This window comes from Anguilla rostrata, chromosome 17 (genome assembly GCF_018555375.3).
Source record: "Anguilla rostrata isolate EN2019 chromosome 17, ASM1855537v3, whole genome shotgun sequence".
Taxonomy (NCBI): domain Eukaryota; kingdom Metazoa; phylum Chordata; class Actinopteri; order Anguilliformes; family Anguillidae; genus Anguilla; species Anguilla rostrata.
Window position 1 is genome coordinate 6,250,905 of NC_057949.1, and position 18,334 is coordinate 6,269,238.

The 18,334-nt window shown below is 44.7% G+C and overlaps 2 protein-coding genes across 2 annotated transcripts in view; both read left to right on the top strand.

Annotated features, from left to right (window-relative positions):
* Positions 1–18,334, top strand: part of atp2a1 (ATPase sarcoplasmic/endoplasmic reticulum Ca2+ transporting 1) — a 150,690-nt gene that overhangs the window by 9,831 nt on the left and 122,525 nt on the right. The gene's annotated exons all lie outside the window — the stretch shown is intronic.
* Positions 855–18,291, top strand: LOC135242949 (progestin and adipoQ receptor family member 4-like). The gene is made up of 3 exons (XM_064314314.1): positions 855–3,224; positions 11,526–11,744; positions 17,772–18,291. Exons 1-3 carry the CDS (start codon positions 3,059–3,061, stop codon positions 18,203–18,205), a joined length of 819 nt encoding a protein of 272 aa, XP_064170384.1. The 5' UTR covers positions 855–3,058; the 3' UTR covers positions 18,206–18,291.

Genomic DNA, 18,334 nt, shown 5'->3' on the forward strand with positions numbered 1-18,334 from the left:
CGCGTGGTCCTACTAAAGCCATTCTGATTGGCTGATCAAGGTTGGGAATCCTAGCGCATGCAGTATCAAAGGCCAAAAAATGTGTGGGACTTGCAGAGATCTGGAATTGAGCAGAGACGTGAAAGAATCGATGTGCACTGATCAAGAGGAATACATGCACCACTGTTGTGCGCATTTACCGTGTCCTATAATAATAACAGTAGTAATAATAGTATATCTTCGCGAATAGTATACTTGATCTATTTGGCTAAGTATAAAACGCGCCGATACAGATCGATAATACAATAATGTCCACGATAAATTTCGCCTTAGATAGCTATATGGTTGTTGGTTTCTGAATAAAATATTATTGAAAGCTGTTTAAAACACGACAATAAATACATTATTAAATTAGAAATTAGAGAAGGTCAAATTCCACTAAAGACACATATCTAAAAAAAAAATAGTATATACATTCCTCATGCCAAAAAGTCAGTCCGTGTGTGATTGATTTGTGTATATACATTGAACATATAAATTAACGTCAATGCAAAAATGCATTGTGTGTACGTTTACACACAACATAGTTGTTCATTCATATTGTATTCTAGCCGGCGACGAAGCATTTTAAACGAGAGAAGCGTACTACGATTCAGACGTGCATTCATTTATATCCGTCAGTAAATTGCCTGCTAACTAATACTGTCTAATCCATATTTGTAACTAAATTTACAATATAATGATGACCTCGTAGTTGCAGTGACTCTAAAGACATCTTGTCCCATGCGTTGTCCCGTAAATTAGATCAACCCCACGCCGACCCCACACACTACTTCATCTTCCCTCCTCTTGCTGTAGTCTTGTGAATCCATAACTAGTGCCTGAATTCAAGCGCCGCGGTTCGATTCGGGACATTAGCCGAAGTGGGAGAGTCCAGGCCAGTTATAGAGCCTCAAGCCACCGGTGTCACCGGAAACCGGTCGATGATTCAGAAATAAACCGATGAGGAACAGGGGGAGAGGACGAGACTCTGGAGCTATTCGATTTGTTATAGACTAGGGTTAGCTATCAGAAGAAAACGTGCACATTTAATTGTTTGAATATCTTCAGATGCAAATCACGGCTATTGCTGAGAGGACCACGCAGCGGGACTAGAATTGGGCTCATCTGCTACCACCGGCGAAGCACGGATTTATTTTCAGATAACGTTAGCTGATGGGAAGGTGTTTCGGGAGCGTCTTGTGGTATTATTACAGTATCATCGCTATTATTCAATAGATCACAGGCGTGTTTCCCTCCACAGTCCTGGATAACGTTGTTCAACTGTAGCAAACGTTTTGGTGACATTACTATAGCGTACTAGCCAGCTAGCCAACCCAGGAGGAAGGCATTTCTTTGGCGAGGATGCGCGTTACTATGGTCACTGAAATATGACACGGCCGGCTTATTGTTAGCTAACTATGATTTAGTGTTGTATGCTAGCTAACTCCCTGTGTTCCGAGCATCCATCTGGCTATTTAGCTAACTAACATTAGCTAACAAGGTGTAGCAAGCTACGGGGTACACAAAATCGCTGGCCAGCTAGCTAGATCTAGCAAGCTAGTTTATTATCTTGAAGGCTGCATCTGGTCCATCCAATTGGAATGTTAGCTTAGCATCTAGATTAGCAATTCTTGGTCGGTTCGCTATCTAAAATTGAGTTTACCACTTAGCTATTTAGCTAGCTAGCTAAACTGTATAATTAATGTTAGCCAGCTGCTGGGCATCTTGTTTACCAAACTAATCGCAGCTAACGTTGGCTAGCTTGGGAGTACTATCACTAGACATATGTGAAACGAGCCTGCTAGCAATAGATAGCTTATAGTTTTGTCCCATTAGCTGCGTAAAACGCAAATTTTGCGTAAACTAGTCAGACAACCGCATATCTTGGCCATTTGGTACTTCAAAAATTTCTCTGGAAACCAGCGATATTGTGCTAACACTTAACGTTAAATGAATCAAACTACTGACTTGACTGAAACGACAGCTACCGATACATATTTAGTTTGCTAGTTTCACACAATACTGCCGGTGCACTGATTTAATGAGAAATGCATTAGCGAGCTACCTGGATAATAATATAGTTGATTATAAACTGTCTTAAGCCAAATCAGTGCATGCCGGCAGTAGCTTTCTTAACACAGACATCACACGTAGCGTTAATCTAGATTGCTTGCTAATTTATGAATCATATCTACATTGAATTTGAAGACTCGACCTTGGAAATATGACAGCTGGTCAGGTGAAAAAAATTGGCATTTTTTATTTTCACAGTTCTCTCCCTTGCCAATTATAGCCAAAGTTGCTACCTGGCCCATTACCAACAGCGTAACGTTACTCGTTTTCTTTTTGAGAGAGTCGAGTAAGTTCACCCAAGCTGTGATGTACAAACTGGGAGGTGTTCTTCGGAAAATTCAAGGAAGTGTTCTGTAGCGCTCAGTTTTTCATTGCTACAAACAGCAGTCAACTTTCGATCAGCTTTCAGTTTATTTATTTTTGTCAACACAAAACGAACTGGAATTGCACTGAAATAACTATTCTTCTATTTACTGGGAGCCAAGCACTAGGACTCATTCACTGAATGCCGAAACACAGAACAAGCTGGTTCCTTTGCTTCGGCTCTACCAGGAAGAAATACTTTTTGCAAGACATAAATTATAGGTGTGTGCCTATGGGGTGTGAACTGTTTATTTATTAATATACAAAGCGGGAGTTGCATATTTAGGACACGCAAAATGGATGTGGATGACCTGTTCTTTGCAAATCCATGTGGATGACAGAACCACGGATTTTAAAAGAAAGCCACAGGGTGGTAAAAACTAGTGTTTGTCACTACATTTTCTCCCTACGCTTCGATGGCTATATGGCCAAATAGTTGACTATGTAGCCTAGCTGTAACTCGCTACACAACAAGCACTCCCCATCCGGCATTTAGGCTGTTTTAATTGCGTTTTTGCAGCCGGCCTGTTGGATGTAGTAGCCAGCTAAATGTAGTTTACAGCTGTTTTGCCAGGACATTGTCCTCAATTATTCGGCTGCTATGGCATTTTTAAATGGGCCCAGGTTATTGGACTGGGCGAATTCACCTCCTCATCTTCAGTTCAACAAATACGTCCTGACCGGCTACCGTCCGATATCTTCAGTGCAGGACTGTATCCGAAGCTTATTCTACCTGCACAACGAAATCGGAAATATTTACACACATGGTAAGTAGGCTACAAAATAACCAAACCACCAATTACATTTCATTCAGTGGGCTAATTGTAACGTTGTAACTTGGCTTGCTTAAGGTGGGTTTTGATTTAGTGAAAATATGAACGTGCTCATTACTGTGGGTATTTTCCCGTCCGTGTGCTGGTTTTCTATCGGTAACGAAGATTAAATGTTTTCTGGCAGAATTTTATATACAGCGTACACAGCTATTGAATATAGGTAATTGTGATATGGAGTGTGCTTTTACTGAAAACAGATCGGGAAACTATTTGGAAACCTGCTTGGTCTATTAAGACTTTATATTAAGACTTTATAATGTTAGGACCTTGCAAGGTAGCTGTCATTGTAAAAATAGCCTAACTTCGGTGTCTAATGTAAGCATGATAGCCGTTTAAATCCGAATAGCTGGTTACAGTTTAGTAGCTACCCACACATGTTGCCCCGTGGGAAGCTGTCATATTGTTTTACGCGTTCAGTCCTGGCCGAAGTTCTTGTTTGCGTGTTCAGCTACAGCGGAGCTGGACAGAGCTCTTGCCGGGTACTTATCGGGTGCTGCTACCATACCGTGGCTGGTAGCCGCATGTAAGCGCTTTGCTTACGTGCAAAAAGTCAACTTTTTACACCGCTGCAGCTCACAGCTGCCTTGTGAGGGAGCATGGGAGAGGTAAGGTAGGCAGAAACGAGGAGTTGTGTTCGTATTCGGGGAGGGACACTCACGTGGCGTGCCCCCGGGCCAAGCAGCCTACTTTACTTTAGCTGAGCTGCTCCGCGGATTCTCGTGCATTTACATACGCTACATAAACAACATGTAAAACTATGTCCTACTCAAATGAGCAGTTACTCTCTGCTTCCACTGTTACTGCTCAAAAAGGACGTGTTAATATCCAACACACTTCTAGTTACAACTTTTGTGTTACTTCCAACATGTTTTGTGTCAAAAACTTTTGTGTTATAAATATACAATTAATGTGTTACAAACGGAGACTTAAAAAAAAAAAACAGGCTGTGTTGAAAGTAACACAATTTTGTTGTCCTTAATGGAGGTGTGTTTTTAAAAAATGACACCTTGTGTTGTTTTTATACATTTGTTTTGAGAGTGTGTAGGTCTACTACTAGGCTACTACAGTGTCAGTAAACAGAACCGTCAAAATTAAATCGGTTCTTGTCCTTAAAATGTATTTTTGAAATAACACACCACATTGTTATTTCAGAATAGCTCACTAGATTAGCAATATAACAATATAAATTATAGCCGGAACAATGTGGTCCTTATCTCACATATTAGGAGCAGATTGTTCCGGTAATAACATTATGTACGGCACAGAACTGCATTACAAATGTAAACCTGAGGTTTACACTCCTGCTTAACTTGGTGCAACTTCCCCATGTTTAAGCATGTTGTCAACTCCATTGTTTTCAGGCGATGACTTAAGAGCAAAACAAACGGACCTCCTGGCGGTAACGACTGGAGCTACCGGTTGAAACATGTAAACTTTTCCTGGCGTTGCCTGGGGCTATCCGACAGAGTGTTACTAAAGTAATGATTCCTGCAACGCCCTTAATGGCGACTGCGTTGTCATATTAGACAATGAATGCATGCTTAAACATGGGGAAGTTGCACCAAGTTAAGCAGGAGTGTAAACCTCAGGTTTACATTTGTAATGCAGTTCTGTGCCGTACATAATGTTATTACCGGAACAATCTGCTCCTAATATGTGAGATAAGGACCACATTGTTCCGGCTATAATACGGTTATGTCATCTAGGGGTTTAAACACCTGCTTTATTGGTTGCATGTTCCCGTATGGATGGGCCAGGTGCTTCTCTAATGTTGATGTGTGGTGTGAACCTGTCAGTTAAGATATTTGCCCTTTGACAAACTATGAGTGAATATATTTGTCCAGTCTGTGAAAACAGTATGAAGCAGTGGTTCTCAAACTCTGTTTTGGAGTCTCGTGGTGTATGCTAGTTTTGCTCCAACTGTAAAGTAGTTGTGCCCTCTCAAGTGCAAATTATCAATAATTCTTAACTGGACACCTGAAGTGTCAGAATAAACCTATATTACATGACAAATAGCTATACATGATATGAATGATAAATGTTCAATATGCAAGTAGTGCTTTTATTTTATGTTATGGGCTATTCATTGCTGCTTAGAAAGGGTTTAGAATTTTGATTTCGTTGTAGGCTGGCAGTTGAAATGTGTGGGTTTTCTCCTTGCTGAAATGTGGTCATTTGCATGGTCACTGAAACAAAGCCATTTGTGGTTGAATGAAGGGTACATGACAGAGCAAATCACTGCATGCCAAACATGCATTGTGTTGCAATTAGTTAAAGGGGAAAAAATATGGCATTTAACTTGCTTTTGTCAATGTTAAGAATTTATCAAGAAATTAGCAGTTTCTAGACCCAGTATGCATGTTGGGTCCCTAGTGTTGGGTTTGGGTATTGCTGGTATAGGCTACACCATAAAGTGTTTGTGCTAAACATTACCAGGAAAGTGTCTGCGCAACGGGAATTTTCTTTGTGGAAAAACATAATTAAAACTGTAATGAATGCTAACGGATAGCCTACCTTTTGAAAAGTATCCCTTATTTACTGAACTCATAGTTCCCATAGACTTACTGTACTGCCCAAATGTTTTGTAGTAGGCCTACACACTCTCAAAACAGATGTTTTAAAAACAACACATAAGGTGTCATTTTTTTAAACACACCTCCATGAAGGACAACACATCGTGTGTTACTTTCAGCACAGCCTGTGCTTAAAAAAGTCTCCCTTTATAACACATTAATTGTATATTTATAACACAAAAGCAGTAACTGTGGCACAGAATATATCGCAAGTAACACAAAAGTGTTGCTTACCGTTTACAAATGGTTGCCGCTCATTTGTAAATGGTCAGTTTCCTCGTGTTCGGGTGGTGAAATTTGAGGACAGCTGAGGTGGAGAAATGCGTTGTGTTACTTTGTGAAATAAATAATTAACACTTTGATGTCAGCTAACTTGAAATATTCTGCCTTGTGTTTCTGTGTAGATGCTGGCATTTTCAAATTGCATTGACATGAATATTTGCTGTTTTTATTAAATGTCGGAGATCTTCTCATACAAGCGAGATTGTTTCGAACTGAAGGTGTAAATTATCAAGGAGGCCGATTTATTCACACTATTTGTAGTTCTTTGTGATTCAGGTATTTGAGCTTTGGCATTTGTGGCTCACTAGCACATATCAGCAATGAATAAGCTTACATTATGTCACTGAGAAAAATGCAAGACCTGTTGAACAGAATTCAGATTGCAAGCCTACCACTTGTTATCGTGCTTAATGAACGATTTAAATGTAAAGATACAATTTTGATGATGTCATCAGTTTGAGCATTTTGTCTGAAGGATGGAAAATGTACAGAGCTGCATTTTTGCACATTTTGCTTGGGTCAAATCTCTGAGGAAATTAAAAATGGAAATGAGGTTTTTGTCAAGCATTCAGAAAATAACAGGTGTGATTTCCTGTTTACTGCCTGGGGAAAAAAAAAAACTTTAAAAAAACCCTTAAAGATGTACTGTACAGTATTTAAAAAAAAATCTGATATAGAATTACAGTCATAACAATGAAGCCTTATACTCTGTTTCATGAAACAGTATTGCTTGTAGAAATGTAATTACCAACCATGACATTATATTATTCTTGCTGGAACAAATTGGCTGCATTTCATGCAGATTGCCATAACCGTGCTTCCGTTTTTCTGTCTGGACCACTGAACACAATACTCGCACTGCAGATATAAAAATCCCTGCCACGTGCTGTCTGCACATTGATGACGTTCATAAGACATTTCTTTGGGCTCTGTTTTTTTCTGTCTTTCAGTGATGACCTTCCAATTGCTATACTGGAAAAAAAAAAAGACAGGAGTTGTATTTACAGGCTTTTGTACTCCGCTCTAGACTGTAACGGGAATACTCCGACAGGTGGTTATAAGGCTTGTATTTGTGGAGAATGGGTTGCTAGGCTTACACAATGCATAGTCGTGCATAATAATAGTTGATACCACAAAACGAGTTAAGAAATGTAACTTGAGATTTGTCGTCAGGATTGGGTGTCAGCCTGCAGTGTGCCGAGGTCAGGTGGGTTAACTGTTGCTTGAATCACAGAATAACCATGAGTCCCGTTTGATATTCTGTGATATTTCGCGGTATTTACTCAGATAATCCATTTGTAGAAAATGTGATTTGTGATAAAATGCCGTTGGGCGATGTGCTGTTTTGTTCATATGCAAATCCGCACAGACGTTTTTATAAAAGTTACGTTTTAAGCGTAGTGATTCATCCATTTGTCCATCCATTATTTATACCACGCTTATCCTGGTGAGAACCTATCCCAGTGTGTATTGGGCGAGAGGCCGTCGTGGTGATCCAATCAGAAAATCAAGTCTTTAGACTAAAAGTGGGGGGGGGGAAAGCTGTTTGTTTGCAAGTGGCAGCTGTTTGTGAAAGCCACTGAATTGTGTCTTCTTGTAATGCACCACTTTACCAGTATTTATGTAATGAGTACTCAGCTGTTATAATTATACAGTCATTTTATGAAGCGAAGAACCAACGTTTGCTAAACCACTGAGCAAGTGCCCAGTTAGTGAGCAATTATCCTTTTTTGCTTTTGGGATTAAAAAAATTATAATTTAAGACCTCTGCAGGGTCTGTTTTTTTTTTGATTCTTTGATTCAAAATCTGTTTTTTTTTTTATACAGTCCAATATTACTGTGAACAAGGGTTATTTTGCCTGCACTGCACAGGGTCTATAAGATGGATCCTAAAAAAAAAGGCAGTGTTGTTATTGGAAACGGTTTCAAATGGTAAATGGACTGCATTTATATAGCGCTTTTATCCAAAGCGCTTTACAATTGATGCCTCTTTGTTAAGTCTGTGCTGCTCTGTGACACAGCGTGCAAAGACCGCCCTTGTTTAGTCAAGGTTAGCCGGAAGATATCTTTGCGGTGTTTCGGTGTGGGAAAGGAACTGCTCGGGTGAGACGAGGCTCTTGTAAAGCCGCGTTTCCACCAAAATTACCCGGAACTTTCAGTCACAGGAACTACTTTACCAGGAACTAAAAGGTTCCTTCAGCCAATGGTTGTCTGCGTTTCCACCGGGGTCTAAAGTACCGCGAAGATTAGGCAAATTAGCCCACTGACGTTGTCGTCGGTCCATCTGTCATATTTCTTCTGTAACCCCATACTACCACCGAAGTAGCCTACATTATTTTCTAATAACCGGGACAGCCCGGAGGGGTTTATTCCACTTATATACAACGGGTTACCAACAATGACTATATATGGTTACTTTTGTATTTATTGATTTTCATATATCCTCTCAAACACATTCATTAACAGCAGAAAACATGCACACGTAAACAATTTGCTGTTTTATTACTTTCTCGTCGTCAATTCCATAAAGGCTAATCGCAAAATGACAAGAATAGAACGAAAACTCGGACTTGCGTGAAAATGTAAATTAGTAGTGGTACAGCCACCGTTTGCTTTCCTTCGAAGTTACTGCTAGCCGAGCAGCGAAGTGTGCCCTCCAGATGCGAACCATGCACCATAAATGAGTCCATAGTCTTCCTGGTCTTTTCGTGGAATTGAAAAATGGCAGTAAAATTGAGTAAAATTACGGCAGTCTGAAAAAGCTAAAGGGAAGATTACTAGAATTAACCTGTTATTTTACCCGGATAAAAAGTGCGGAAGGTGATTTCCAGTTTGCTTGTACTGTATCACCAATGTTAATTATGCAGAACTACCGCATACCTCACATAACTGTATCAAACGTTTTGAGTCAATTACAACGGGCTAACAAAGAAAATCCGGAAGAAAATATTCAGCAACCGAATTAATCCGTTTGAATGTTTTGGTAGCCTACGTAATATGCTGTCCCAGCACGAATGCTTAGCATTTTATAAAACGAATACTAAAGCAAGAAAAGAACAGAAGAGCACACGTTATAATTCCAAGACGTTGACAGGCTATAACCAAAAGTAGGCTACTGTGCCGCATAACATACAAGTTTGATTTGAAGTTATTATGAAAATAAATTGGTTTTCCGCTGCATATTTTCAAACATGGCGGGCAATGGCGGAAAATAAATACAACACAAATGCTACGAGTACTCGACCAATCAGAAATGTTCAGCGCTGCAAGCTCCACCCAAAAGGTTCCTGTACTTTCGAAAAGTACTACCCCCCGAGCAGGAACGTTTTGGGGGGTAAAACAAAGCCCCCAGAACTAAATTTAGACCCTAGTTCCTGCGGTGGAAACGCACTGAGTTCCTCAAAAGGTTCCTAGTTCCGGGGTATAGTTCCTGCGGTGGAAACGCGGCTTAAGTCTGCAGGAGCAGCGTGTGCACGCCGCCCGCTCTGACCTGCTCCGAGCTTCCGCTCTGCCGAGGAAAGTGGGGTTGCCAGAGAGAGAGAGAGAGAGAGAGAGAGGGACGTGACATACTGAAAATAGAGGTGTTGGATATCGCTCGCTGTATCGGCTGGCCCGGACGAATGATTTGACTTTGGGATGTGTGGGGGGAGTGAGGATGCAGGTGGGGAGCTATGCACGGTTACATACCTATCGAGTGACAGGGATCAGTTTGTATTCCCTGCGATAAGCAGTTTCCTCGCAATCGGCAACAGCCCCGTTGTACTATGCAAACCTATGCAGGAATTTGAAGTCTGGTTTCTGCCCTTTTCCGTCGAACGCAGTGTGTGTGTTAGCGCTTTCATTTGGCTTGTGTACACACAGTGTTCCCCTTAATTTGTGTAACTGATGCAATGCATAGTGTCCCTGTGTAAGCTGCTATGAGCTGTTCCTACCCCGTCCCCTGCTCTCTGGTACTGTAGTGCTGCTCTATGAGCTGTTCCTACCCTGTCCCCTGTTCTCTGTTACTGTAGTCCTGTTATATGAGCTGTTCCTACCCCGTCCCCTGCTCTCTGTTATTATAGTCCTGTTCTATGAGCTGTTCCTACCCTGTCCCCTGCTCTGTTACTGTCGTGCTGCTATATGAGCTGTTCCTTCCCTCTCCCCTGCTCTATGTTACTGTAGTGCTGCTATATGAGCTGTTCCTTCCCTCTCCCCTGCTCTCTGTTACTGTAGTGCTGCTATATGAGCTGTTCCTCCCCTCTCCCCTGCTCTCTGTTGCTGTAATTATGCTATATGAGCTGTTCCTTCCCTCTCCCCGGTTCTCTGTTACTGTAGTGCTGCTCTATGAGCTGTTCCTTCCCTCTCCCCTGCTCTCTGTTACTGTAGTCCTGTTCTATGAGCTGTTCCTACCCTGTCCCCTGCTCTCTGTTACTGTAGTGCTGCTCTATGAGCTGTTCCTACCCTGTCCCCTGTTCTCTGTTACTGTAGTCCTGTTCTATGAGCTGTTCCTACCCTGTCCCCTGCTCTCTGTTATTGTAGTCCTGTTCTATGAGCTGTTCCTACCCTGTCCCCTGCTCTCTGTTACTGTAGTCCTGCTCTATGAGCTGTTCCTACCCTGTCCCCTGCTCTCTGTTATTGTAGTCCTGTTCTATGAGCTGTTCCTACCCTCTCCCCTGTTCTCTGTTACTGTAGTCCTGTTCTATGAGCTGTTTCTACCCTGTCCCCTGCTCTCTGTTATTGTAGTCCTGTTCTATGAGCTGTTCCTACCCTCTCCCCTGTTCTCTGTTACTGTAGTCCTGTTCTATGAGCTGTTCCTACCCCGTCCCCTGCTCTCTGGTACTGTAGTGCTGCTCTATGAGCTGTTCCTACCCTGTCCCCTGTTCTCTGTTACTGTAGTCCTGTTATATGAGCTGTTCCTACCCCGTCCCCTGCTCTCTGTTATTATAGTCCTGTTCTATGAGCTGTTCCTACCCTGTCCCCTGCTCTCTGTTACTGTAGGCCTGCTCTATGAGCTGTTCCTACCCTGTCCCCTGTTCTCTGTTACTGTAGTCCTGTTCTATGAGCTGTTCCTACCCCGTCCCCTGCTCTCTGGTACTGTAGTGCTGCTATATGAGCTGTTCCTACCCTGTCCCCTGCTCTCTGGTACTGTAGTCCTGTTCTATGAGCTGTTCCTACCCTGTCCCCTGCTCTCTGTTACTGTAGTCCTGCTATATGAGCTGTTCCTTCCTTCTTCCCTGCTCTCTGTTACTGTAGTGCTGCTATATGAGCTGTTCCTACCCTGTCCCTTGCTCTCTGTTACTGTAGTGCTGCTCTATGAGCTGTTCCTACCCTGTCCCCTGCTCTCTGTTACTGTAGTGCTGCTCTATGAGCTGTTCCTACCCTCTCCCCTGCTCTGTTACAGGAATCCCGCTGCTATGTTTCCTGGTCCTGCTCCCGCTCAACATCCCCTGGTCGCAGATCAGCGTCACGTGGCTGGGCGTGGTCCACTTCCTGGCCTGCCTGTCCCCGCAGCTGGGCTCGGTGCTCTACCACCTCTTCATGAACCACGAGGGAGGGGAGCCCGTGTACCACACCCTGCTCACCCTCGACATGTGCGGCATCTGCATGATCAACACCCTGGGTGAGAGAGCACTTCGCTGGGCTGTGTGTGTGTGTGTGTGTGTGTGTGTGTGTGTGTGTGTGTGTGTGTGTGTGTGTGTGTGTGTGTGTGTGTGAGAGAGAGAGAGAGAGTGCATATGTGTGTGCAGGTGTGTGAGTGTGTGAGGGCTCTATCTTACACCCGGCGCAAAGCAGTGCCAAGCGTAACGCAAGTGTCTTTGCTAGTTTCAGACCGACGCAGTTGTCATTTTCCCGTCCAGCGCCCACGTTGTTTAAATAGCAAATGTACTTGCGCCCATCTGAGTGCCCATGGGCGTGTTGGTCTTAAAATGAGGTGTGGTCAGACGCATTGCTGGTGCACTGCTATCTTGAGGCAGCGGAAAGCGATTGCGCGATTGACCAACAGAAACCTGGTCTTAAGTCAATGGCGCAGTATTTTACTGTTATTTTAAGGGCGCATTATTAAGATAGTAATATGCGCCTACACAGGCGGGTGCACAACGTGCGATATTTAAATTAAAAAAAACATGTCATAATGGTTATTCATAATATTGGTAATATAATATTAATATTACATTATATATATTAACATAATATTCATAATATAATATTTTGTGGAATCCTGCTGTTTCCGTAGTTGGTCTGCTCACGCGCGTTACACTTTGCGCTCTGCAGAGAAGCGTTCTTTCCTACTACTTGGCAAATCCGCCATTATAACAGCAATCCGCCAAGGTGCAAGCACACCTGACTTTTAAAGGGAATGGGAGATGACACTCTGATTGGTTTATTTCATGTTACACCCAATACACGCCTATGATTAATTAAGAGACTAAGTACAACCCCTTTGAACCATGCGCCTGACTTTGCGCTCAGGTTATCCGCCGTTAAACTAGCAAAAGTGGATTTGGACACGCCCCAAAATGCACTTGCGCCATGCGCTTTAAGACCGTGCACTTAGATCGTTAAAGTAGAGCCCGGAGAGTCTGTGTCTGTATGAGCGTGAGAGAGAGAGTGTGTGTGTGTGTGTGTGTGTGTGTGTGTGTGCATGAGAGTGCGTATGTGTGTGCAGGTGTGTGTGTGAGAGTCTGTGTCTGTATGAGTGAGAGAGAGAGAGAGTGAGAGAGAGAGTGAGTGAGAGAGTGAGAGAGTGAGTGAGTGAGTGAGTGAGTGAGTGAGTGAGTGAGTGAGTGAGTGAGTGAGTGAGTGAGTGAGTGAGTGAGTGAGTGAGTGAGTGAGTGAGTGAGTGAGTGAGTGAGTGAGTGAGTGAGTGAGTGTGTGTGTGCTGTGGCTCCATTGTGTTCTAAGCCCACCAGGCACATCCACAAGCATCTGTATCCGCTCAAAAAAAATTGTTTACGTGAGAGAAAACGTCTGATGTGTTTGAGCTTCACTTACTTTCTTTAAAGGGGGCGACATAGCTCAGGAGGTAAGACCGATTGTCTGGCAGTCGGAGGGTTGCCGGTTCAAACCCCACCCTGGGCGTGCCGAAGTGTCCTTGAGCAAGACACCTAACCCCTAACTGCTCTGGCGAATGAGAGGCATCAATTGTAAAGCGCTTTGGATAAAAGCGCTATATAAAAAAAAAAATGCAGTCCATTTAAGAAACATTTAGAGTAATTCTGACCCTTGAAAACAAACTCTCAAGGGTTACCTTTCAGAACAGACCCGGATTATGCCTGTAGTGAAAAGGCTTCAAGAATAGTAACCGTTTTATTTTGGGTATGTCATTTTCAGGCTTGTGTTAAAAAGGGGGGTGCTACAGAGCCAGTATTTCTTTTTCATTGTTCAGGATAGTTGATTGCATGTGTAGGAGATCTTTCCTTATCTGACCTTTAGTACAATGTACTGTTCTGAAACACCATTTTATGTTGCATCAGTCATCATAGAAACCCCAAAGTGCTCATTTTTCCCAATCGCTCCTTCTTAACAAAGAATGCTTGTAACTTGGGTGTGTGTAATCTCATTCAGAAATGAAGCTTTATGAATCAGCTTGGCTGTTTTTATTGAAAATATGTGCTTGGTCCTGCCCCAGGGGTCTTAAAGTTTGTTTGGAGAGTTTATTATGGGCAAAGTTTGTGTCGGAGTTCAGTGGTACTGTATTATGGTTGAAGTCTGTGTAGAGACTACATTATGGGTAAAAAATTGTGCAGAGAGTGCATTATGGGTAACGTTTGTGTGGGTACTGTATTATGGGTAAAGTTTGTGTGTAGAGTGAATTATGGGTGAAGTTTGTGTAGAGAGTGCATTATGGGTAAAGTTTGTGTGGAGAGTGCATTATGAGCCGGGCTTGACATTAACTTATTGAGCCTTTGGACAAGTGACTCAGATTTCTTACTTGTCCGATGGCTAAACTTACTTATCCAAAACTGAAAATAAAGGCCTATTAAAAAATAAATGTAACCGACAGCGATTTGGAAAATTAATTGAGATACGATTAACATATTAACAGCTTTTAACAATTACTACAAAGTGCATGTGCGTGAGAGAGAGAGAGAGAGAGAGAGAGAGAGATAAAAAATGAAAATCCTAATCAAGGGGTTTGTTCACATTTGCATCGTGAGTAAATATTGGAGCTTAAAGCAGGATTTTTGTTGCCTTGCTGTGGTCCTGTGTTTACAATAAAAGAAGTCTCCTTCTCCCTCCCTGTCTACTGACCACCGTTTTTATATTTTGTGTCCGTTTTTATATTTTAGATCTTTTTTTATTTTTATGTCTGTTTTTCGATAGCCGTCACCTTCGAGGAAAAGCATTTCCGAGGCTGACTGTGGTTTTTGAACGAGCCCAGTTGGCTTGTTTTGCTTCGCAGTACTTGTGCTTTGTCACCTCTGCCATTGCGGTAGCTAGCGACAAATGCTCCACTGAAACCTGATCCCACACAGGCTCTGTAGCACTGTGGGGTGGGATCATTTTTAAAGAAGAAATGCAGGCAGAGGAGCACGGATTTGGCAAATGTGCGCCAAGACAGAGATCGCCTGTGCATCCTGACTGTGCGTGGTTATTTTATAATATTTTCAAGGTAAAAATACGGCATAGTATGCCTTTAACAGCCGCATGCTTAGAATAAAGCCGCATTTACCCACAAATATGCCAAATATTCCATGATCACTTGGGGTCAGTTGCAGTGTGCTTAGCTGGAGTTTAATCCTCAGGTTATACCTCTAGACCGCAGAACTGCCTAACAACTGGAGCAGCTATCCAATGCTGTGGAGTATGGATTTGGTGTTCCAGCTGAAATGCAGTTCTGTCCTCTAGGGTAATTTTGGGCGGTATAAACGGTATGCCGGTAGAAATATGTGCCACGTGAATGTGGCTATATCGTCTATACCGGAAGAGAAGGGATTTTGGTGCTTTCATTAGACCGTGAGTTTTTTTGTATCAATTTTTAGTCAGACAACAGGTCTCTACAATACACGGTGTCCAAAGGCCCCGAGCAACGATGACATTGGTTCCAGCCTGTTGATTGATTTGTCACTTGCCCAATCGGGCCAGTACCCTAAGAAAATCTCGGTCAAAGATAAAGCAGTTTTTTTTTTTTACCATCCTGGACAGTATGCTACAACTTGGTCGTTTTTGTACTGACGCCTACTTGTCAATAACGAACGATACAGCTTGATTATGAATATACACGTTTGAAATGGCAGTTTTATTGTAACCGCATTATCCATGACAAAAATGTATGATAATTCAATTGGCCATTTGTTAGTTCATTTTCATGTTTTTGTGGCACAACGGTGACAAATCAAACACAATGGCATTTGTTCCTTTTGCATTATAATTTTCGAGCGGTCACCAAAAACCCTGCCAAAAATTCAAATTGAAAAAGCAGCTGTGTAGACAGTGCGTTCTCTTTGCCGCACGCTGGCCTTTGCCCTCTCCAATCACAGGAGAACGCTAACGCGGTGCCGCAAAACTGTCAATACAAACAGGCGCTCCAAACTGGGAGCCAAGTCAAGGGGGAAGAGTTCGCTAAAACAGGAAGGCTGAAACTTGCATGCAAATGTGTGCATGTAAATGAGCCTTCCTGACCTAGACCGGTTAGTGTGCACGCGCTCAGAACACACTTAGTATTCCCATGCATACTTCATTCATCTGTGACTTCATAGGGGCGACATAGCTCAGGAGGTAAGACCGATTGTCTGGCAGTCGGAGGGTTGCCGGTTCAAACCCCGCCCTGGGCATGTCGAAGTGTCCTTGAGCAAGACACCTAACCCCTAACTGCTCTGGCGAATGAGAGGCATCAATTGTAAAGCGCTTTGGATAAAAGCGCTATATAAATGCAGTCCATTTACCATTTACTTCAAAGTGACACTTATTTAATATCGTGTGAGTTTTTAACATTTTTTTTTTTTGCTAGAAAATGATCATTTTTCACCTGTTTGACACGGTAGCGTCTGCTTCCACGTTAGTGAGATTGTAGAATTTAACAGAAGCTGCCATTTTTCTTCCGGCCCGGGTAGTGGCGAGCCGTCGCAGGCCGGGGTGTTAGCCGGTGGGTTTGGACCCGCGGAACCAGAGACGGGATCGGCAGGGAAGGCCTGCGGGAGAGAAGCTGCTTGTGTGATTATCTCTGAGCCTTTCTCTCTGTCGGTGGAGATGCCAGCTGGCCTGTGTGCTACACACGAATTTACACGTCGTGTGTGAGTGTGTATTTGTGTGTGTTTTATGTTGCTAAATGTAGAACATGGGCGTGGGTGATGCAGGGTCAGGATCAGTGGTTGATTAAGGCTGTCTGAAACATGGTGGCGGGTGATACTGGGTCAGGTTCAGTGGTTGATTGGGGCTGTCTGAAACATGGTGGTGGGTGATACAGGGTCAGGATCAGCGGTTGATTATGGCTGTCTGAAACATGGTGGCGGGTGATACAGGGTCAGGATCAGCGGTTGATTAAGGCTGTCTGAAACATGGTGGTGGGTGATGCAGGGTCAAGATCAGCGGTTGATTAAGGCTGTCTGAAATGATCATCGCTCTTCTAAAGAGGACAGTCCTCGCACGTGACTCCGGAACTCTGGGGGGGGGAGGGGGGGGGGGTCTGCGGTCCGATCCAGGTTCCCCTGCCACCCGGGCAGGCTCTCCGTGTTCGTGGGGCGCCCGGGTTAGCGTCTGAGCCCGCTAGCTCCGGTGCGCTCCAGCTCGGCAGAGCCTGCTGCCGCTTACGGTCCCGGCAGGGTTTGCCTCACCCCGGGAACCGCCGGGGGCGGCCGTGACTGGAGGGGGCGTTAATATTTAACGTTTCCGCGCCACGCCGCAGGGTAAGCGCAGCTCTCTGTCACATCAACTCCTAACTCCGCTGTGCCAATAAAGCGGGCAAAGTTTGCGCGGCGGCCTAACTGACGATTACGAACGTCGGCACGAAATTTTCACGTCGTTTTAAGGTAACGCCGTTATGAGTGTCGTAGGAAAAGAGAGAGGGGCCGGTTAGCGAATTCTGTGGGGGTTTTTTTTCCCAGCGAATCAGAGACGGCGGAAAGGTCGTGAGAGAATTAAAGCGGCTCGCGGGAAAGATGATGATTAAGAGGGTGATTGCTCGTTTGGGGAACGGTCTGACTCATCCTCAGGCGCTCGAGAGAGAGCGGCTGGGTTCGTAAGTGCGAGCGCTTATTTTCCCGACGGGTCAGGTGTTAATGTGCTCGGCGGAGTGCCGTTCAATCCGTGTGTCCGTCTCCCGACCCCGCCCCCCCCCCACACTCAGTGCTGCGGGGAGTACGGCATGCCTCTCTCCCTCCTCTGCCTGTCTCTGACGCTCTGTGACTGTGTGACTCAGAGTGTAGATGTACTTCCTGCTTCTCGGTACGCTGAGGAGGGGCTCTTCCTGTGTCTGTGCTCGGCAACTTCCTGAGGGTTGCATCAGTTTTGATTTGAATTCTCTCACCGCTCCTCTCCCTCTCTCTCTGCCCTCCTCCTCTGCCCCCCCTCTTCCCCCCTCTCTCTCTCTCCCCTCCTCTCCTCTCCCCCACTCTTTCCTCTCCCTCTCCCTCCCTCCTCTCCCTCTCTCACCCTCTGCCCTCCCCCCCTCACTCCCCCTCTCTCTCTCCCCTCCCCCCCTCCGTAGGAGCCCTGCCCATCGTTTACAGCACGCTGCTCTGCTACCCCTTCACGCGCAGCGCCGCCCTGCTGGTCTACATCCTCCTCTCCAGCTACGCCATCTACTGCGCCATCACGGCGCGCAACAACGTGCGGCGACTGCGCTCCTTCGCCTGGCAGGCGCTCTTCCGCTTCTCCTTCTTCCTGCTGCGCTGGGCGGGCGTGGGCGGGGGCAGCCCCACCTCGCTGCGCCACTTCCTCACCATGGACACGCTGGCGCTGCTGGGCGGCGTGATCAACATCACGCGCATCCCCGAGCGCTTCCGCCCGGGCCTCTTCGACTACTGGTGCAACAGCCACCAGATCATGCACGTGCTGGTGGTGGGCTCCATCCTCTACCTGCACTGGGGCGTGCTGGACGACCTGCTGTGGATCAACAGCTACCACTGTCCCCTGGACTGACGGCTCCCGCCCGCGCCCCCCCCCCCCCCGGAAGGGGTAACCGGGGACTTTTAGGAACTTTTTAGGGGGGTTGCGGGGTGGGAGTGGGCGGGGGGGTCGGGGTGGGGCGTCGGGGTGGGAGTGGGCGGG

Coding starts and splice junctions, on each gene's coding strand:
- LOC135242949 (XM_064314314.1), top strand. CDS start 3,059: ATGGCATTTTTAAATGGGCCCAGGTTATTGGACTGGGCGAATTCACCT. Junction 3,225..11,525: donor CGGAAATATTTACACACATG/GTAAGTAGGCTA, acceptor GCTCTGTTACAG/GAATCCCGCTGCTATGTTTC. Junction 11,745..17,771: donor CTGCATGATCAACACCCTGG/GTGAGAGAGCAC, acceptor CCCCCTCCGTAG/GAGCCCTGCCCATCGTTTAC.